Here is a 23,932-nt window from a genome sequence, read left to right as displayed (position 1 = left end):
TCTTAGATATGTGTTAGCCTACGGTATTTGTCTTTCTCTTTCTGACTTACTTCACACTGTATGACAGACTCTAGGTCTATCTACCTCATTACAAATAGCTCAATTTCATTTCTTTTTATGGCTGAGTAATATTCCATTGTATATATGTGCCACAGCTTCTTTATCCTTTCATCCGATGATGGACATGTAGGTTGTTTCCATCTCCGGGCCATTGTAAATAGAGCTGCAATGAACACTTTGGTACATAACTCTTTTTGAATTATGGTTTTCTCAGGGTATATGCCCAGTAGTGGGATTGCTGGGTCATATGGTAGTTCTATTTGTAGTTTTTTATGGAACCTCCATACTGTTCTCCACAGTGGCTGTATCAATTTACATTCCCACCAACAATGGAAGAGGGTTCCCTTTTCTCCACACCCTCTCCAGCATTTATTGTTTCTAGATTTTTTGATGATGGCCATTCTGACCAGTGTGAGATGATATCTCATTGTAGTTTTGATTTGCATTTCTCTAATGATTAATGATGTTGAGCATTCTTTCATGTGTTTGTTGGTAATCTGTATATCTTCTTTGGAGAAATGTCTATTTAGGTGTTCTGCCCATTTTTGGATTGGGTTGTTTGTTTTTTTGTTACTGAGCTGCATGAGCTGCTCATAAATTTTGTAGCTTAATCCTTTGTCAGTTGCTTCATTTGAAAATATTTTCTCCCATTCTAAGGGTTGTCTTTTGGTCTTGTTTATGGTTTCCTTTGCTGTGCAAAAGCTTTGAAGTTTCACTAGGTCCCATTTTCTTATTTTTGTTTTTATTTCCATTTCTCTAGGAGGTGGGTCAAAAAGGATCTTGCTGTGATTTATGGCATAGAGTGTCCTGCCTATGTTTTCCTCTAAGAGTTTGATAGTTTCCGGCTTTACATTTAGGTCTTTAATCCATTTTGAGCTTATTTTTGTGTATGGTTTTAGGGAATGATCTAATCTCATTCTTTTACATGTACCTGTCAAGTTTTCTCAGCACCACTTATTGAAGAGGCTGTCCTTTCTCCACTGTACATTCCTGCCTCCTTTATCAAAGATAAGGGTGACCATATGTGTGTGGGTTTATCTCTGGGTTTTCTATCCTGTTCCATTGATCTATCTTTCGGTTTTTGTGCCAGTACTACACTGTCTTGATTACTGTAGCTTTGTAGTATAGTCTGAAGTCAGGGAGCCTGATTCCTCCAGCTCCATTTTTTGTTCTCAAGATTGCTTTAGCTATTCGGGATATTTTGTGTTTCCATACAAACTGTGAAATTTTTTGTTCTAGTTCTGTGAAAAATGCCAGTGGTAGTTTGCTACGGATTGCATTGAATCTCTAGATTGCTTCGGATAGTAGAGTCATTTTCACAATGTTGATTCTTCCAATCCAAGAACGTGGTATATCTCTCCATCTATTTGTATCATCTTTACTTTATTTCATCAGTGTCTTATAATTTTCTTCATACAGTTCTTTTGTATCCTTAGGTAGGTTTATTCCTAGATATTTTATTCTTTTTGTTGCAATGGTAAATGGGAGTGTTTTCTTGATTTCACTTTCAGATTTATCATTACTGTATAGGAATGCCAGAGGTTTCTGTGCATTAATTTTGTATCCTGCCACTTTACCAAATTCATTGATTAGCTCTGCTAGTTTTCTGGTAGCATCTTTAGGATACTCTATGTATAGTATCATGTCATCTGCAAACAGTGACAGCTTTACTTCTTCTTTTCCAATTTGGATTCCTTTTATTTCTTTTTCTTCTCTGATTACTGTGGCAAATACTTCCAAAAACTATGTTGAATAATAGTGGTGAGAGTGGGCAACCTTGTCTTCTTCCTGATCTTAGTGGAAATGCTTTCAGTTTTTCACCATTGAGGATGATGTTGTCTGTGGGTTTGTCATCTATGGCCTTTATTATCTTGAGGAAAGTTCCCTCTATGCCTACTTTCTGCAGGGCTTTTATCATAAATGGGTGTTGAATTTTGTCAAAAGCTTTCTCTGCATCTATTGAGATGATCATATGTTTTTTCTCCTTCAATTTGTTAATATGGTGTATCACGTTGATTGATTTGTGTACATTGAAGAATCCTTGCATTCCTGGAATAAACACCACTTGATCATGATGTATGATCCTTTTAATGTGCTGTTGGATTCTGTTTGCTAGGATTTTGTTGAGGATTTTTGCAGCTATGCTCATCAGTGATATTGGCCTGTAGTTTTCTTTCTTTGTGACATCCTTGTCTGGCTTTGGTATCTGGGTGATGGTGGCCTCGTAGAATGAGTTTGGGAGTGTTCCTCCCTCTGCTATATTTTGGAAGAGTTTCAGAAGGATAGATGTTAGCTCTTCTCTAAAAGTTTGATAGAATTCTCCTGTGAAGCCATCTGGTCCTGGGCTTTTGTTTGTTGGAAGATTTTTCATCACAGTTTCAATTTCAGTGCTTGTGATTGGTCTGTTCATATTTTCTATTTCTTCCTGATTCAGTCTTGGCAGGTTGTGTGTTTCTAAGAATTTGTCCATTTCTTCCAGATTGTCCATTTTATTGGCATAGAGTTGCTTGTAGTAATCTCTCATGATCTTTGTATTTCTGCAGTGTCAGTTGTTACTTCTCCTTTTTCATTTCTAATTCTATTGATTTGAGTCTTCTCCCTTTTTTTCTTGATGAGTCTGGCTAATATTTTATCAATTTTGTTTATCTTCTCAAAGAACCAGCTTTTAGTTTTATTGATCTTTGCTATCGTTTCCTTCATTTATTTTTCATTTATTTCTGATCTGATTTTTATGATTTCTTTCCTTCTGCTAACTTTGGGGTTTTTTCGTTCTTCTTCCTCTAATTGCTTTAGGAGCAAGATTAGGTTGTTTATTCGAGATGTTTCCTGTTTCTTAAGGTAGGATTGTATTGCTATAAACTTCTCTCTTAGAACTTCTGTTGCTGCATCACATAGGTTTTGGGTTGTCGTGTCTCCATTGTCATTTTTTTCTACATATTTTTTGATTTCTTCAGTGATCACTTCATTGTTAAGTAGTGTATTGTTTAGCCTCCATGTGTTTGTATTTTTTACAGATATTTTCCTGTAATTGATATCTAGTCTCATAGCCTTGTGGTTGGAAAAGATACTTGATACAATTTCAATTTTCTTAAATTTACCAAGGCTTGATTTGTGATCCAAGATATGATCTGTCCTGGAGAATGTTCCACGGGCACTTGATAAAAATGTGTATTCTGTTGTTTTTGGATGGAATGTCCTATAAATATCAATTAAGTCCATCTTGTTGAATGTATCATTTAAAGCTTGTGTTTCCTTATTTATTTTCATTTTGGATGATAATCATTTTGGTGAAAGTGGGGTGTTAAAGTCCCCTACTATGAATGTGTTACTGTTGATTTCCCCTTTTATGGCTGTTAGTATTTGCCTTATGTATTGAGGTGCTCCTATGTTGGGTGCATAAATATTGACAATAGTTATATCTTCTTCTTGGATCGATTCCTTGATCATTATATAGTGTCCTTCTTTTTCTCTTCTAATTGTCTATTTTAAAGTCTATTTTGTCTCATGAGAATTGCTACTCCAGCTTTCTTTTGGTTTCCATTTGCATGAAATATCTTTTTCCTTCCCCTAACTTTCAGTCTGTATGTGTCTCTAGGTGTGAAGTGGGTCTCTTGTAGACAGCAAATATATGGGTCTTGTTTTTGTATCCATTCAGCCAATCTGGGTCTTTTGGTGGGAGCATTTAGTCCATTTACATTTAAGGTAACTATCGATATGTATGTTCCTATTGCCATTTTCTTAATTGTTTTTTGTTTGTTATTGTAGGTCTTTTCCTTCTCTTGTGTTTCTTGCCTGGAGAAGTTCCTTTAGCAGTTGTTGTAAAGCTGGTTTGGTGGTGCTGAACTCTCTCAGCTTTTGCTTTCTGTAAAGGTTTTAATTTCTCCATCAAATCTGAATGAGTTCCTTGCTAGGTAGAGTAATCTTGGTTGCAGGTTTTTCTCCTTCATCACTTTAAATATGTCCTTTCAGTCCCTTCTGGCTTGCAGAGTTTCTGCTGAAAGATCAGCTGTTAACCTTATTGGGATTCCCTTGTGTGTTATTTGTTGTTTTCCCCTTGCTGCTTTTAATATGTTTTCTTTGTATTTAATTTTTGACAGTTTGATTAATATGTGTCTTGGCATGTTTCTCCTTGGATTTATCCTGTATGGGACTCTGTGCTTCCTGGACTTGATTAACTATTTCCTTTCCCATATTAGGGAAGTTTTCAACTATAATCTCTTCAAATATTTTCTCAGTCCCTTTCTTTTTCTCTTCTTCTTCTGGAACCCCTATAATTCGAATGTTGGTGCATTTAATGTTGTCCCAGAGGTCTCTGAGACCATCCTCAGTTCTTTTCATTCTTTTCTCTTTATTCTGCTCTGCAGTAGTTATTTCTGCTATTTTATCTTCCAGGTCACTTATCCATTCTTCTGCCTCAGTTATTCTGCTATTGATCCCATCTAGAGTATTTTTAATTTCATTTATTGTGTTGTTCATCATTGTTTGTTTCCTCTTTAGTTCTTCTAGGTCCTTTCTAAAAGTTTCTTGCATGTTCTCTATTCTATTTCCAAGCTTTTGGATCATCTTTACTATCATTATTCTGAATTCTTTTTCAGGTAGACTGCCTATTTCCTCTTCATTTGTTAGGTCTGCTGGGTTTTTATCTTGCTCCTTCATCTGCTGTGTGTTTTTCTGTCTTCTCATTTTGCTTATCTTCCTGCGTTTGGGGTCTCCTTTTTGCAGGCTGCAGGTTCGTAGTTCCCGTTGTTTTTGGTGTCTGTCCCCAGTGGCTAAGGTTGGTTCAGTGGGTTGTGTAGGCTTCCTGGTGGAGGGGACTAGTGCCTGTGTTCTGGTGGATGAGGCTGGATCTTGTCTTTCTTGTGGGCAGTTCCATGTCTGGTGGTGTGTTTTGGGCTGTCTGTGGCCTTATTATGATTTTAGGCAGCCACTCTGCTAATGGGTGGAGTGGTGTTCCTGTCTTGGTAGTTGTTTGGCATAGGGTGTCCAGCACTGTAGCTTGCTTGTCGTTGAGTGAAGCTGGGTGCTGGTGTTGAGATGGAGATCTCTGGGAGATTTTTGCCATTTGAAATTATGTGGAGCTGGGAGGTCTCTTGTGGACCAGTGTCCTGAAGTTGGCTCTCCCACCTCAGAGGCACAGCACTGACTCCTGGCTGCAGCACCAAGAGCCTTTCATCCACACGGCTCAGAATAAAAGGGAGAAAAAGTAAAACGAAAGTATTAGTAGAAGTAGAAAGAAAGCAAAGAAGAAAGAAAAAGAAAGGAGGGAGGGAGGATGGAAGGAGGGAAGGAAGGAAAAAAAGAAGGAAAGAAGATAAAGTAAAATAAAGTAAGATAAAATATAATAGTTATTAAAATAAAAAAAATATTATTAAGAGAAAAGATAAAAAATGAAAAAAAAAAGGATGGATAGAACCCTCGGACAAATGGTGGAAGCAAAGCTATACAGACAAAATCTCACACAGAAGCATACACATACACACTCACAAAAAGAGGAAAAGAGGAAAAAATCATAAATCTCGCTCTCAAAGTCCACCTCCTTAATTTGGGATGATTTGTTGTCTATTCATGTATTCCACAGATGCAGGGTACATCAAGTTGATTGTGGAGCTTTAACCCGCTGCTTCTGAGGCTGCTGGGAGAGATTTCCCTTTCTCTTCTTTGTTCTCACAGCTCCCAGGGTTCAGCTTTGTATTTGGCCCCGCCTCTGCGTGTAGGTTGCCAGAGGGCGTCTGTTCTTCGCTCAGACAGGATGGGGTTAAAGGAGCCACTGATTTGGGGGCTCTGGGTCACTCAGGCCAGGGAGAGGGAGGGGCACGGAGTGCGGGGCGAGCCTGCGGAGGCAGAGGGTGGCGGGACTTTGCACCAGCCTGAGGCGCACTGTGCGTTCTCCCGGGGGAGTTGTCCCTGGATCCTGGGACCCTGGCAGTGGCGGGCTGTACAGGCTCCCTGGAAGGAGGGTGTGGATAGAGACCTGTGCTCGCACACAGGCTTCTTGGTGGTGGCAGCAGCAGCCTTATCATCTCATGCCCGTCTCTGGGATCTGCGGTTTTAGCCGCGGCTCGCGCCCGTCTCTGGAGCTCCTTTAAGCAGCGCTCTTAATCCCCTCTCCTCACGTACCAGGAAACAAAGAGGGAAGAAAAAGTCTCTTGCCTCTTCGGCAGGTCCAGACTTTTCCCCAGACTCCGTTCCGGCTAGCCGTAGTGCACTAACCCCCTGCAGGCTGTGTTCATGCCACCAACACCTGTCCTCTCCCAGCGCTCCAAAGCCCAATCCTCAGCCACCAGCCCCGCCCACCCTGGCGGGTGAGCAGAGAAGCCTCTCGGGCTGGTGAGTGCCGGTCGACCCTGATCCTCTGTGCGGGAATCTCTCCGCTTTGCCCTCCGCACCCCTGTTGCTTTGCTCTCCTCCGCAGCTCCAAAGCTTCCCTCCTCCGCCACCCGCAGTCTCCGCCTGCGAAGGGGCTTCCTAGTGTGTGGAAACCTTTCCTCCACTGCTCTCTCCCACTGGTGCAGGTCCCATCCCTATTCTTTTGTCTCTATTTATTCTTTTTTCTTTTGCCCTACTGAGGTACGTGGGGGGTTTCTTGCCCTTTGGGAGGTCTGAGGTCTTCTGCCAGCGTTCAGTAGGTGTTCTGTAGGAGTTGTTCCACGTGTAGATGTATTTCTGGTGTATCTGTGGCCCTGGACCCCCTATCTTTTTTTTGAATGTAGCCATTGTCCTAGCACCATTGATTGTATGGTATGTTATTTTTCCCTGATTTGTTATATTCCATCATCATATTCAAAACTTCTGTGTGTGTTCTGTGCATGTTGTATATTTTGTTTCTATTAGTTTCATTCTGGTTTGTATCTTTCTGCCAGCATTTCATAATTTGTCTTGATAGTATGATAGAATAAGTTTCTTTCTTTCTTTTTCTTAATCAGGATTGTCTTGGCTATTTTTTGTCTGTTGCCCTTCAATATTAATACTAGATTAATCTTATTGAATTCTGTGAATAAAAGTAGAAGTTTTCATATAATTGTATCAAATTTGTACATTTATTGTAGGAAGAATTAACATCTTTTTTTGTAGTCTAGCTGAATTCTTATCAATTTCATCAATTTAAATAGTATGTAACTGCTTTTGAATATTCTACAAAGAGAATTACATTATGTATGGTCAATGACTCTTTTGGACCTTTGTTTCCAATACCTACACTTCTAACTTATTTCCTAATCTTACTGAACTGGGTAGGAACTCCAGTATAATGTAAATTAGAAGCAGTAAAAGTGGGCTTCTTTACCATATTTCACTTTTAATGAAACATGTCTATAACACTTCACAATTAAAGATGATGATCATTGTGAATTTTTGGTAGATCCTTTTAGTCACATTGTACAAGAAAGTTTCTATTCCTAGTTTGTAATTTTTTTGTTATAAATTATAGTTTTTTTCTTATATAATTTGTTCTCTATCCCAATTGACATAATCATATATATTTCTCTTTCAGTCTGTCTCTGTGGAGTATTAAATTAATAAATTGTTGAACAGTATCCTCAGTCTTGGAATAAGGCATACTTTTTTATATATACATTTCTGGATTCACTTGGTAGATTCAATATTATAATTTAAAATGTTCTGGTTCATAAGTGAAATTACATTTCTTGTATAGTTTGTGTCCATATTTAATATCACATTATATCAGTTTCATAAAATAAATTGGTGGTGCTTTCTTCCTTTTATTTTCAGGAAGAGGCTTATAAGAAAACAATTATTTTCATACATTTTGTTTCTTTAATCTTCTTTTGAGTGTGTTATAAAACTTAGAGATTAGAGTTCCTTAGATATTGGTCGATCTCTTTTATAAAACTGTCTGGGCATATTTTTTATCTGTTACTAATATGACCACCAAATAAATTGTTCCTTATAGGCAGACTACATTCTCTAAAAACTCATTCTCCTCTATACTGTATTTCTATCATCTTCAATATGTGATTTCCAATTTCCAAGGCTACGTGCATCAAGCTGTGTAGGGGGAAATTACATGGAGGATCACCCATGGGAATTTTGGGGGAGTCAAGCCAAATAGCACACATCATGTCTGCTCACATTCCACTGCTTAAAATTCAGTTATAAACAATTACAAAGGATTCTGGGAAACAGAATGTAGTCATGTGCCAAGAAGAGGACATGTTTGTTGATCAAGTAGCAGCCTTGCTACCCCCAGAAAGGAACAGATTATATATCTTAACTGCAAAAGTTATCTTTTTCTCTTATAAATTTTGTTTAATCCTCCTTTTTAAAAAAATAGTGTTCAGTAGTGAGCACACAGCTCGGTTCCTTAAGGTATCATTTGAATGTTACAGCTCTCAGCCTGATAGAAACAGTTTGGTAGTACAGTCATAACACAATTCTGCTGACTCCTATGAAAAGCACAATGTTATATACATAATAAATCTTCTCATCAGCTGGTGACTCTGCTGTCATTTGGTACATGTTTTCTATAAAATAACTGACTAGCAAAAATCAACCATAATCACTGCTGGTTTTGTAGTATGTTTGAAAGGCAGGTGGTCATCCCATTTCTGGAAATTAAAAACAGTTCAGAGATAAATATGGGGAAAAAAAAAAGAGAAACCAGGGCAGAAAGTGTGTGGGTTTAGGTGTTTTGTGAAACAGGATGAGAAGGGCTCTTAACGTTACTCATCAGCTGAGAAGCATATTTCCATCTGTTTATACTAACACACTGATCTGGATGCATACACTGTGACTGCTATAAGGCACACAAACTCACAAAAATTTTGCTTAGGTAAAAACCACATGATGTTCTATTCATATTATGGTGGAAAAGCAAATATATAATTGGTCAACAGAGTTTTCAGATATCAGAGAATAGTCTCTTTTTTTTTCCTACAAAGATATTATTCAACTATTCTTTGCATTCCTAGAGTTCAGCAAGAACTTATTTTGTCTTATGATGTTTTAAGCACTCAGAGGAGCCATAAATACCATTTGCCCAGGCCCTTTAGCATGTTCATGGTATTTTACTTGGATTCGTGACAAAGAGTCAAAGAACATAAAAGTTGAAAATCCCTATCAGCGTATTTGACCCAAGCATTCACCCAAATATATTGATAATAATCCCTTGTCTAATCCTACTGGTCTTCCATATTTCCCTGAGAATCTTTTGATGACAGGGAGTTTATATTCTCATAAATAATCTATTTCATTGTGAGGACATTCTTGTTTAGGATATTTCACTATAATGACCTGAAATCTACCATTATTCTGTCCACAAGAACAAACTAGAATAAATCCACAAGTCTATTCAAAAATCTTCCTTCTTTCCATTCCTTACCTTTATGTAAACATTCCTAGCTCCTTCAGCTGTGTCTTTACATGTTATTGTGTCTGGACACTTTACTATTCTGGCTGACCTCTCATTGTAAAATAACATACCAGTGTGTCACTCTTAAATTGTAGTGACTATAACTGAAAACATGACCCCTGATATGGTTTTATCAATAAGCATGTCTCCAAGAGCTTCATCCAAGACGTTTAAAATTGAGGAAAGGACAGAACCAGACCCAGCTCCTCATGGCCTTCCTCTAACATTCTCCCTTCATACTTACATGAATCTACCCACCAACATTGGTTGTAGGGGCAAACAGTATTCTTCCTGGCTGCGTGGGTTCCTTGTCCATATTTCTCCATTCTATTGCATAAACTATCATTAACAACTGTCAAATAACTCTTGAGATCTATGTACACTCAATATGTTCATAGAATTCCCTTTATCAGTTAAGCTAGTTAACATACCAAAAAGGTTAATTTCATCATTTTGCTATGGCTAACACTTGCCCTTCATTTATCTCAATCTTCAACCAAAAAGTTAGATAAGCTTTCTGCCCTTCCATTATAGTAGTAGCTGTGAAAAAAGAATAAATAGTTATGAAAGGTATAGGCAAAAATATAGAATAATAGAGCTAATGCTTAGTGGGTAGATTGAGTTTTCCAACCGGCAGAAAAACGACAGGATTTGGCTTATTTTTTGCCAAGTGATGAGACTGCAGTGTTCAAAACAAGAAAGACTAGCAAGTAGGAGAGGTAGTTACAGAACACACATGCCCAAGAGAACACTTTTCAGTCTTAACCACATTTTCAAGTTCTTAACAATATAATATGTTATCTAGAAAATAAAAATAAAAATCCACAATACTTTCAACTGGGATGTGCAGATAAGTAACATACCTAATACCTTGGAGAAACTAAAATAAATCAATATTTCTTACTTAATACTCCAGGGAGTAGTTTACCCACAATGTTTTTTAATTCAAAAGGGAAAAGTAGTTAAATATCTTTGTTCCTCAGAATGTTGTAATTAATATGAGGGAGAATGACTTTTTAATGAGGGTGTTAAAAACTAACTCTTCAAATAAGGAACATTTAGAACTGATTAAAAAAAATCCTTATTCAAGACCTTCTGAGCACTTACAATGTACTAAGTATGATCTTGTGAAATACTCAGAGATCTACATAAAATAGTTCCTTGATTCATACGAGTTCTCCAGAAATGTGCAGGAAAAATATACATAGATTGGATATGTGTGCATATGTTTGTGTATGTGTATTTTGTTAACATAATTACGTGTCTTATAATTAGATTTGCCCCGTTACTACCATATTCTATTATTAGCAATGACACATAATTATGTTACAAAATACACACAATCCAATATAATATATATCAACTATATGACAAATATACATACATGTATATACTCATGTATGTACACATACATATAATTTATATATGTGCATATGTATATATAACATATATAACTCACTGATTATACAGTTTCTATGTTCTATTCAAAAATACTGAATGTAAGTCACCAAATTTCAGTACTTTTATATGGATTTTTGATATTATTTTATCATGACTTACAAGGAATTACCTATGAAGACTTTGCCTACTACTGAAAATGCTCATTAGAATAGCACCTAGATACAAGAAAATTTATAATATTTAATCCACTTGATGAAAATGAACAAGTTAAATGAACAAATTATTCAGAGCCAAGAGAATTATGAGTATCTGTAATTTCCAGAGTTCTTGTGATTCATATTTAAATGTAAGTCCCAAAAGCTAGCCCCAGTATAAAACAATTTCTGGCAAGAGACTGACATTTTTCCAATGAATAATTTAAAATGGAACTTTTTCCATGTGAACTGTCTTATATCTTGGCAGTAGGCATAGCATTTCAATAATTTATACAATTTTGAATATAATATAGTTAATGCCATAAAAGCAATTTCTTTGATATTGAATTATAAGAGAATGCACTTTGGCCACTATAACTAATGATCTAGGGGCCAGCAAATGGCAAATTACCTTTTAACCCAATTTTAGAGAGAATCTGTGCATGTAACCATAGGACTGCACTGAGATATCTGGGTATATAATTGCACAATAACATTTGGTTGTTACATTTTAAGCATAAATAAAGCATTCTCTTTGAGAAAAGCAGATAAAGAAACACAACGATTTAAAAATGTAGAATTTGTGGGGGAACAAACTATTAATGTGAATCATAATATTATTATTTAAATTTCTGAATAAGACCTGTTCTCAGAATATTTCCTAAGGCAGAACTCTGATCACTCTGGAGATGTCATCATGGTTATTCCATGACAGGTGAGCAACCACACATTAGTGTGATAATGCACAGCTTTTATGAGAAACCAAGCAATGTAATGTAAAAATGGGTCTTTCAAGGCAAATGAACAGGCTGAGGGCTTGCCAGAGTTCAGGGCATAGATAGCAAGTTGTGACTCTGTGACTGCATTCAGACTACAAAAGGTTTGCAGTGGATGGTGAGGATTTTGCACACACATAAACCTACAGGCACTGTTTATTTTCATAGACCGTGTAGATTTCTACATTATGACAATTTTCCAGCTGTGATGATCACGTGTCTTCAGTAAGCTGCAAATTTTTCTAAATCCCAGAATGGTGCCATTTGAGTTGGTGCTAAGGTAAATCCACAGATATTTTGATGAATTTGTATGGTACAAAATAATAGAATAGTTCATATCTAAAAATCTGGCAAACCTGGACTTTCATTTCTAAATGGAAATTGTCAGTCTTTAGACTGGTGGTCTCCAGTGTACACATGCACATTTGTTTTGACCTACCAAAAGGTGACTTTAGGTATTTCAACCTAATAGGTGGTTTGGGGTTTGTCTTCCTCATTCTTTATATATTTTCCACATTCTTTTCAATAAGTGTGTACTACCTTTATAATTAGGAAAATACATATTATGTACAAATAACAAAGAAACCAGAGTACTTCAGAGAAACCATTATTTTTTCTGATTGCACTGACATGACACATCTCTGCAAATGCAGAAAGCAGCATAGCAGGCTTTAGATATAAAAACGTACTAAAACACATTTATGGAAACCTGAGCCTCACAAAAAGAACTCCTATTGAACCGGAAGAGGCTTACCTCAAGAAATCTGGGGCTTCCCTGGTGGTGCAGTGGTTGAGAATCCGCCTGCCAATGCAGGGGACACAGGTTTGAGCCCTGGTCTGGGAGGATCCCACGTGCTGCAGAGCAACTGGGCCCGGGTGCCACAACTACTGAGCCTGCACTCTAGAGCCTGTGAGCCACAACTACTGAAGCCTGTGCGCCTAGAGCCCGTGGCAAAAAAAAAAAAAAAAAAAAGAAAGAAATCTGGAGTCAGGTGTTTCAATATAACTCTATGAGTCCAAAGGTAGACATTGGACTCTCTTGTGTTTCAAAAAATGCTAAAGCAAGCTCTTAGCTCTGGGAAATATTTACAAAGAAGGCAGCTGGGTTCTAGCATGACACAGCTGGGCTGTTTCCTCTGATTTATGTAGAGAATAGTTCACTGCCAAAGATGAGGCAAGAAAAGTTCACCCAAGCCATTCCAGAGGGCATTTGCTGGCACATTTTCAAACAGAACAGTGGAGCTGGCCACCAGGTTTGTGGGAATAGTGACTATACTGGAAGGAGGTACCTGCTTTCCTTAAGATAAATTCCTGGAAGGGAAATCATTGGCTCACTGGGTTGGATTTTTTTAAAGTTCTTAAAATATACTGCTGAATTGTTTCCAGGAAAAAGTTCATTATTAATTCCTAATAAAATGTTATCATCACTGAAGGTTTTAAAGATAATAGAGTTGGTTTCTTAAGAAATCTGCCCCACTAGGTATGGATACCTAGATTTGTGTGCTCTAAGGCATTTCAGTTGTGGTGTTCTTCCTATGTATTTTGCAACTATTTTCTACTGCGGATGAGTTACAAAGGCATTGTAGATTCCCTGTGATATACAACACTGCTGTAAGTGTGTTCTAGCCTTCCTGCTGCTGCTGCTGCCTGAGGGAGTAGCTGTTATTATGGTCCTGATTTTAAGCAGTATTTTGTATCTTTGAACCATCCAAGTAAATGAAGCTGAAGCTAGTCTTAGGTACAGCAGGGTTTTGAACTCTGGTGTGTAAACATTCATGTGTAGAGGCCGGTTCTTGATCCTCCAGCAAAAATGAAGCAAAAATAAAAATCTTTACAGTCTAAAATATTGAAACTCTTGTATAACAATGCTGTATTTCTGCTTTAAAACTGTTTATTCAGCAGGTGAGGAACTTGCCTTCAACCAAAAATTTTTAAATCATTAAATAAATATTAAGCCTCCAAAACTTATCCTTTCTAAACCAATGACCTTTCTTTATTCTTTTTTCACACTAAATTATCATGTATGGTAAGCCTTCTTAATATAACATATGTACATACATGTGTATTTACATATGTGTGTGTATTTATATATATTTGACACTGAAAATCTACCTAGCGAACACCTAGGCCTTTCCTCAGTAAGAAATCTGTCTTAAAATTTAGGGATTACTTGCTTTCTTTCATCCTATTTGGTGTATAATCCATGTATTAGGTAGTCAAGCAAAGATGGAGAGAAAGGAAAGAGAGAAGGAAGTCATTACCAACTTTGATTTTTTCCATAACTCTATATCCTGTGGGGTTTATCACTCTCAGATGCTCACTTTCTTCTCTCCATCACTGATTGACTTGGCCCCTGCTACATGAACCAGTTCTAGATTTTCCCAAGGGAAAATAACACAGTGGGGAAAAGTTACTCATAGCACCTTTCTACTGAGTACAAGCTATTAAGGTATCATCTCTTCTAGGGATAGTTACACTTTAATATTAAGCCCTTGCAGGCAAATAACTGCTCTGAGGCTTTGAAGGAGGGCTCTCTAACTAGAGTGGAGTTTTTAAATAAATAGGAGAGGGAAGTTTATGGAGAAGACTTTCTGGTGTCCTGTAAATGTTACCAAAATCTGTAGATTTTGGAGCTCACTCCAAACCTACTGGTCTAGGATCCCCTAAGTTGTGCCCTCTCTACCCCAGGATTCTAAAAAAAAACTTACCAGATCATCCCGATGATTATCTGGGTATAGGAAACTACTGTTTTTAACCATCAAATTCCACTCAAATGTCATCTGTTTCATAAAGCCTTATCTAAGATCAGTATCCCCTCCAATTCTGACCCCATAGGCAGAGTTAAATTTACTACTCTGTGTTCCCAAAACACCTTGCTGTACAGAATCTACTTTGTAGGATTTATGATTCCACATCATAATTAATAATGTTAGGTTTTTCTAACTCTTTAGACATGGACTCCTTAAGATTGGTCTCCCTAAATCAAGTTTGTTTCTCAGTAAATATTTGTTGAATGAATGAATGGATGGATTAAAATAGGTCACTGCTTGTTCTGCCAGTGTATATAGCTGACCCCCTGAAGGACATAGTAGACTGAGAACAATTTATACATAGGTCTTATAAAAAAGGAAAAACGCTAAGTTAAGCAACATGATTCAAAGTTTGAACTGAAGTCTGAAAGATACATTTTTTTTTAAACACTTTCTTTGCCCCCCAAAGCAGTTCTGACATATTCCATCAGTAGGTAATTCACAAATCTGGCAAGTTTGCATTTACAAGTCACACTTAGCTATTTTTTCCTCCTATCAGTGATGGGATGAGGGGAGAAACCATAGAAATCTCTGAAATGCCATAAACTATAAAAAGTCAGTTTATAGTCTCTGAGTTGGAGAAAACAATGTTGCTAGTTAGATGCAGGCCAGGAAGCCATCAAGCACCCATCAGCAAGCCAGTTTAGGAAAAAAATTCATGAAACAATTTCTTCTCTCAGTTTGAGAACAGCACCTTTTCCAGGAGATTTGTTATGTAACGAAGATTTGCTTTCACTTTCTGGGGGCTGGCCAAGACTGAAAAGGGAAGTGCCAGCCTAAGGAAAGACTGTCCTTTTGATATTGCCAGCCATTACAAGATGTGGGAGTTCAAAACAAGCCAATTCTCCGAAGATTTATAGTTGTGTTTAGCTTGTTGACTCAAGCAGTTTGGAAAATCTTCAAAGATATAGGCTATTCGAACTAACCCAGACTCCAAGTCTATGGAGAGGGAAAAAAAAGCAGAAATAATATGTACACATTAGTCAAGTCAAATACTTTTGACCCTTAATTTACATAGATTCTCAAGTAAAAACAAAAAAAACAAAACCAAAACCAAAACTCTAACCAAAATAAACAGTCCTGCCTAGGATGTGACAGCTCATTCTGTTGAAAATAAATTTATGATTATTGTTCAATTATTTCTCTGGGTTTGCATGGCAAAAACTATAGTAGGCAATGCAGTACGGAAATGTCATGCTTTTAAATAAGTTAAGAGAAATAGTGAATCCCCAATCTTGGAGAATCCTTGAAAACCGTCACATAGGACACTTGGCACTATAATTACATTTTCACTATATTCTCAGAATTTATATTATATCATCCTTGCGGTGGTATGAAATTCTATGGGAAATCATCATTATGAAGCCAAAGAAATATTAGCTCAGCACATAAAAAAAAAAAAAACAACAAATATTGTTGAATATCACATATGTGTCAGGCTCTTTTCTAGGTACTTATAATAGGCTGTTGAATGAGGTAAACAAGGTTCTGACCCAAGACCTTTACTTAAGTTGCATGAAGAGAAGACAGGCAATAAACAAGTAAAGAAATAAATACAAATGACAGATTGCAAAGAACACTATAAAGAAGAAACTATCGATACCAGAGGAGGGGGAGTGAGAAGGAACAACGTGTTGTGGGGTGTAAATGGTTATTTCAACAAGGCACACACCCAGAAAAATCTATCTTGCTTGAAGATGTTCAAAGTCATCAGTGACACAATGCTTTCAGATGAAATTTAACCCTTTAACATTCCCTCAGAAATTCACATTTCAGTGTTCCTTCTTTGTGGTAAGCTTTAGAGGTGGAGAAAGTCACCATGGGAGAGGTGAGTCAAGCAGGACACAAAGAGATGGAATCGCTTTTATTTTTATTTTTTGTTTGACCCAGTGAATTATGCATATGACCCAGTGTATGCATAATTCAATTAGATACATTAAAACCTTTAAAGGTTTTTAGTAATGAGCCTATGGCTTCAGAGACTGAGTGGGAAGACACATAGTACACCTGCTTATAAATCACTGCTGTGATTTTTATACCCTGGCTATGGAATCAGGTGATTTTGGGGCCCAGAATATTGTGGTTGTAATAACCACAACTGGTTATAATATTGTGGTTATAATAACCACAACTGTGGTTATAAAACATCAACTGATGTTTCTTAACAATCTGTGAGTATTTGTGGACCAGCTTAAATACATAATCCATCCACCTTTTAGCTCTTGCAGCCTAAAGAAGCCCTCCAAATGGATTTGTATGTACTGTGGTCTTTCACAGACTCTTACAACTTAAGAACTTGATGGGGCATTCAATTGATTCTAGTAAACCAAAGAAATTGCCCAGATCCAAATAGTCCATGTCTTGCATTTATTTACAGTTAAGGTAGCCATCAAATACATCCTCTAAAGATTTTCATTGTTACGTGTGGCACCACCTCACATCTCATGCAACTTCATATAGGTGTGAACTATTTTAATTATTATCATCTACACAGACATTTTTAAAAAAATATTTTCCACCAGCTGCCACCCCGCTACGAATCAGGGCTGTAGTCCAAGGACGCCAGGCTCCTTGTCTCTGACTTCTTCACACCAGCGTCCTGGCCACAGTCCCTGAACAGACTTTTCATATAAAATAAAAGAGCGTGTTCATATGATTCCTGTGTTGTACATATTTGTCACCCTTATGTTGACTTCTCACATTTTTAATGGTCATGTTCCACACTACAGGATGAGTTGTTGGAAGAAATTTAAGTTAAATCTGTGAAGGCTGCTCACTAAACAAACAAAATCTTATTTTATTTATACAGTTCAGAAATTATGTACAAGTAAAAAAAGAAAGTAACCATGAGGACACTCACAGACTCAATTGCCCATCACAGTGCAAATGGTAGGGAATAATCCCAAATAGCTGGTTGTGTGGAAATCGTTAGTATTTTGTTTGGATATGTATTCTAAGATTTTTCTTACTAAGAATGCTCCATCCTGCCTGAAGACACCGTGATAGATGGTTCCAAAAGGAGAAGGCAGTTGGGGCAAGTCAGATTGCATACTTTTTGATGAAAGTGAAACCAGCAAGAGATTTGAATTACCTTAAATGAATCTAAATCTATAAATGCATCTAAATATGCATCATTTCCCGCCCCCCACCATGGCATCAATAGGAGTTGAGAACAGGGTGGTAAACAGTAGTTGAAATTGAGTCCAGTGAATAATTGATTAAAGGCAAAAAAGGTTATGAATTTGAAGGTACAAGAGTGATTCCTTTAAATGTATGTGGGAATTAAAAAAAAAAAATTTCCCTCCAACACAGACTTTAAATCCACTCCCATCCCTATTGCTTAGAAAGTTTCCAATGTTCTTCAATGTCTCTAACTGGTGATAAGCAACAGTTCATTATTAACACAGATGTAAAGTTGTGTGTATCCCCAGTTAGGGTCCTATTAAAGAAAAGTTATTCTGTGATTTAGTGAGAAATCTAGAACTTCTACCTTTCAGTGTTTTTATTTATGGTTTCATGATGATGATGACAATTTTAATGTTATAATAATTATTTCCTGCAAATTAAACAAGTGTATATTTAGATGAATAACTTATTCCTTTATTATTCTGCTCTAGGTCATAAATACTTAAATAATATGCACAGCAACCTAAATACTCATTAAAATATAGAGTTATTTAGTGACTTAAAAATTATTGAATTGACTGAACATACTTCTTTTTAAACAATTGATTTTTAAGTTAAATTTATAAATAAAAAGGTTGAAGGAGTTTGATATAAGGTATATAGAAAAGAAACAGATGTCTAAAATAGTAAGATATTTTAACTCTCCTCATTTTTCTTTTTTCTATGCAAGCACATAGAATATTGGACATGCCATAAGAAATGCTTTGTCATTTAGAAAGTTCAGTGACATTCTTCCCACCTGTGCACATGCATCATTTATACACAAACTGTAATCCAGAATGGGAGGGTCTTAAGACACTCGAGACATTACCATTCTCCAAGTTCCTGCAACCCACGGTAGAAATATCACTTTTCTTTTCCTTTATATCTTAGCCTAATGTTCCCCGGATTCATCCCAAACCCTTCCTCGAAACCACACCTTATTCTGGAGGCAGAGCTAACAATATCTCCATTTCTGTTTTCTTACATCGAGGTCACTGATAGTTCTTCTGTATTATAAATAGCACCACAATGAATAACTTTGTGGATAAACTATCCTTCATGGTTTGCTCTAAAAGAAACAAACACAAAATTAATCTCTGATGATTTGAACCCAGAAGGCATACCTAGTAGACCTGTGTTACTCATGTAAAATGAGAAAGGAAAATATGGAAAATATTTGTCTTCTCTTAGTTACTTACCAATCTGCCTCCCTCTTTTAATTTTAAGTTCCTCGAGGTCAAGGATTATGCTTTGAAACTTTTGCATTTCCTGTGAGTCCAGAATTATTCCCTCCATAATAATCAGTAAAACTTTGAAGTCTTGAACTGGATATGCAATTCAGCAAAGCAACACCTGTTTTTGCCTCCCCAAGCTACATACATTGCATGTGAAGGACTTCATTGGCCCTCTCTACACACAACATCTGTTGCCAACAGGTGATGCATTCTGGGGAGAAGTGCCTTGCCAGAGGGATTTCCCTTGCTAACATCCTCTTTCCAGATGTTTCCTGAATTATGAGGCCCCGGGAGGTGGTTGCAATCACTGAACTGACATGTCACACCTGGAATTCAACAGTCTTCCCCCACCACAGAATTTCCCATAGTTAAATGTTAAATCTTAAGTTTATTGCTAAGGGACTTGGCTATTTCTCTGTGAAATCAAATATTGTGCTTAATATTAGTTTACCACTTTAAATATAAGTAGATGTGTAAAGATGAAACTAAACTATTTTAAAGCCAGATAAAATTGACAAAATAATTTAATTTAGAGGCTAGAATGCATGGTCTTATGGCACTCCATCATTTCTCTTAAATATATACACCTCTGCCCAAAGTTGAATCAGTTATATGTTTAAAATAAAACTAACCAGACTAGACTGATGTCTGTATACTATCTTCTACATAAAGAAGGAAAGTATCATATAACTTTTTGTTTTTGTAATAGTAGACATTGATATATATGTGTCTGTATATTTATATATATATATATACACACATTCATAAATATACACACGTGTTTGTATATACACATGTATTTCATGGTTTACTATATCAAACCAATACATACATTCATATATCCAAAGGATATATATATATATTTTTAATGTTATAAGTTTATTTTTATTAAATCTTCAATTCACCAGTAAGTCTTGCACATTTTTCTCTACTTTCTTCCTAGGGTGTTTTAAAGTTTTTATTTTTGTTCTGTTTCAGTTAAGCTAAAAGGATTCTTCTATTTGGAATGGTTTTAATTTTTTATTATTTGCCTGAGAAGAGCTCAATGAAGAGTTTAATGATAATATGTCTTAAATGTCAATTAAAGTATGTCATTTAGGAACAGATAAAACAGTATATCACTTAGGAATAAGCCCTTTCCTCAATCATATCACCAGTTATTTATAATTGAATACTTTATATTTGTAATCAAATCATCCCAGATTTTCATGTAGCAGAGTTTTGGTTCTATTAAAAAATAAAAGATGATATTCAAAGTATGAGTAATTTAATTTATCCTTATGACAGATTTTAGTTACTGGTTTTTAAAATAACTCTGAAAACATATCTCTTGCCGAAAGAAACCCTAAGACTGGAAAAATGAGAAAAATTCCACTTAAAAAGCATGTTTTTGGGCTTCCCTGGTGGCTCAGTGGTTGAGAGTCCGGCTGCCGATGCAGGGGACACGGGTTCGTGCCCTGGTCCGGGAGGATCCCACATGCCACGGAGCGGCTAGACCCATGAGTCATGGCCGCTGAGCCTGCGCGACCGGAGCCCGTGCTCCGCAACGGGAGAGGCCACAACAGTGAGAGGCCTGCGTACCACAAAAAAAAAAAAAAAAAAAAAAAAAGCATGTTTTTATAATAGCTATCAATGTATCTAATTGCCATTTATTTAGCTTTGACCTGAAACTTCTACTATATTTTTATATAGGAAACCAAAACTTATGTCACAGGCCCATTGTGTATACTGTCAAAGTGGTGAACTTCTGAGAGCAATTTTAAGGCATGGGAAAAGAGCAGTAGTGAAATTAAAGTTAAACACCAAATATGTGTTTTAAAGCATCTAATAATAATATTGATAGCTAACAATGATGCCAGGAACTTTTCTAAACCCTTTAACATATGCTGACTTATTAATCTTCACGGTAGCTATATGGGGTTTGCACTATTATTATCTCCAGCTTGCAGATGAAGACCTGAGGCTGAGGTAACACAGCTAGCCTGTAGAGGACACAGGACTTATATCCATGCTGTGCAGATTAGAAAACTGATACCTAAATTGCCTTTGCAACCCTGAAATCTTACATCCCAATTCTGTACATGTTTTACCTCACTTAGCTTTAAATCACCATGTAGGCATAACTGTTCTGCTAGTTTAAGTTTCTTCCAGATTTCCATTTTTCTTTAATCATTTCAACAGGAAAACCATCATTATAGTGAAGATACATGGATGGAACAGACAGATGGCTATATTCTAGTTTATGTAATACAAAGTATTCACAACAATATTTATTGATCATTTAAGCACTATTTAAGCTTTTTGTTATTAAATATTTAATTTGTCTTAAAATATTTCATAGCCAAATATTAGAGAAAACTGGAACCAAACAAAAAAACTCTAAGGTAATCCTGAGGATCTAGAGAATCTATCTTTTAGGTGATGACCATGGGCCATAAGTACATTTCACCACCATAGTTTGATTGCATGATATCATGGAGTTAATCATATATAGTTCAACAGAATTTTATACATTTTTTTCTGACCACTGCATGTTTTGCCATTTCAGTTCCTCCGAAGATATATGACATCTCAAGTGATATGACCATCAATGAAGGAACCAATGTCACCCTGACTTGTTTGGCCACTGGGAAACCAGAGCCTTCCATTTCCTGGAGGCACATCTCCCCATCAGGTAAAGCAGAAAAGTATCAGTGTTGCTCGTGCTGTTCAATATCTTCCTGTAACCTCACTTGTTCGGAATGTAAGAGTCAACTAATTTTTTATATCCTTTTCATGAGGTAGTCAGGATGCATATTTTTATACTTATTCTTTATACCTAAATGCATGTAGTTCACAAAACTTAAATGAACACTTTCTGTCAGAGCCCAGAGTAGAACTTAGGTCTCTTGATTCCTAGGCAAGGTTATTTCCCCTGAAGTATACTGGATAATCACAAATCAATAGACAAAAGGTTCAAATGGAAATATCACAAGAGAAATATCTTCATTTAAATGTGTAAGGCTTTTATTCAATCGGCATTCACATGTTAATAGGCCAGCATGAACTACTGAGGTAATCAGGGGAGAATAAAATTATACAAATTATGAGTTTGCTGCGTCTAATTTCAAACTGCAGTTCAAAATCAAGGATTTGGCAGTTAGAATTAAATTTTAACTGATGAGGGATCTAAAAACCCAAGAGTTTAGTAAGTTGTACAAGATCACATATCTAGGTGAAATTAAGGTATATAACATGTTTATCAGTGTCTGGTGCTTCTGATACAGGGCACATCCTCCTAAAGAGATTGTCAACTTTAGGAAGCTGGGGATAATCATCATCAAGACAGGTCTATTTTCACAGCCACAACTCTAACTGAGTCATCAATTTGTGTAAAATCTAAATATTTGAACTACATAACTTTAAATGTACCATGAAGTAAGAGTGGTACTTTTAATGAATAAGATCCCACCATATTTCAGATAAACAATATTTGATTTATATTTTGGGTAGAAATAACTTGAACAAGGCTAGGATGAGGAAATCTCTTTTAAAGGAATCAAAAAGGCATATATTATATAGGCGTAGAAAGATTACAATTAGAACATCTATTTTATCTGCTAATGCTTTCTTTAATATCACTTATCCTTAAGTGCCTTTTGGTTTCCTCATTTATGCAGTAGGACTAATGAGACTTACTCACATCATACTCTTAGTATGACTATTAATGTGAGAAAAAAATCAATAGAACAGCAATATACCCTTACATAATATGCATTATGGTCCCTGTAATATTTCTGAACCATGAGTGTGCTTTTGACTGCCAACATTTCACTCTCTAGAGTGGCTACAGAATCATAAAACTGCTATGTGAGCACTGAATTAGTGACAAGACTCTCCATGGGGTGTAAGTGAGGCAAACCCAGGACTAGCAGTTAGAATACATGTGCTCCAATCTCAACTTCCTTATTCAACAGTTCAGCAAATCCTAGTGCAAATCTCTTAGCCTCAGTTACCCTCAGCTAGTTTCCTACTTTCCAAAAGTCGAATGATAAAAATCCCTGGCTATTGTGAGACTCAAAAAAGATAATAAGCATAAATGTGCATTAAAAAGTATAAGGTGATATGCAAATGTAAGGTTGATTCTTAATCATCTTTCCAGGGATTTAAATCTGATATGAAAATATAATTTTTGTAAGAATGAAGCACATAATCTCCATCTTCATACAATTTAAGATTAATAATTTGGATTTAACTCTCCTTCTTTGCAGTGCTTGTTATTATGCATATTCTTTTTATAAGTGCTTGGATACATTTTAGTTTAATTAAATACCATGAATGTTGGTTAATGAAGTTATTAGAATGACGATAATGGATAGCATCATGAAGCTGAAAGAAGAAGGATTGGGTTTATAAGTTAAACTGCGCATAGATTTGTTTTTCTGATCCTACCATACAGAGCAAATGAGTAAAATTCGAATAAATATTAACTATTATCTAACGAATAGCTAGACATAGCTGATATTTTTATAAATGGATGGTCACAGGAAGGTAGCTCCACAGAGCTTCTCCCTTATCTACGGAAAAGTTAGGTTGTGAGTTCAACCACATCACAGACATTGCCTGAACCAACTGAAGTTGCCATTCCACTTGTTAGTTCAAACAACTTAGCGTACTTTCCCAAAAATATCTTCCTTGAGAAGTTTCTGAATATATGAGCTTCCTTAGAGTTACTTATAGTGATGATTTCTTCCTTTCTATATTTTCTATTCTATATGTAGAAATTAATTTCAAATTTATATTTAAAAAGTTTGGGATTAGCAGATGTAAGCTATTATATATAGGATGGATGAACAACAAGGTCCTACTGTATAGCACAGAGAACTATATTCAATATCCTGTGATAAACCATAATGGAAAAGAACATGTAAAAGAATATATA

The 23,932-nt window shown here is 36.2% G+C and overlaps 1 protein-coding gene across 1 annotated transcript in view; it reads left to right on the top strand.

Moving 5' to 3' along the window:
* Positions 1 to 23,932, top strand: part of NEGR1 (neuronal growth regulator 1) — a 909,237-nt gene that overhangs the window by 522,784 nt on the left and 362,521 nt on the right. Inside the window, exon 3 of the mRNA XM_079923776.1 lies at positions 21,560 to 21,685. Coding sequence (XP_079779902.1) covers positions 21,560 to 21,685 — 126 coding nt within the window. The remainder of the gene's footprint in view (positions 1 to 21,559; positions 21,686 to 23,932) is intronic.

This window comes from Stenella coeruleoalba (genome assembly GCF_951394435.1).
Source record: "Stenella coeruleoalba genome assembly, chromosome: 1".
NCBI lineage: Eukaryota > Metazoa > Chordata > Mammalia > Artiodactyla > Delphinidae > Stenella > Stenella coeruleoalba.
The sequence above is the reverse complement of the archived record's forward strand: the minus strand, read 5'-3'. Positions and strand labels throughout refer to the sequence as shown.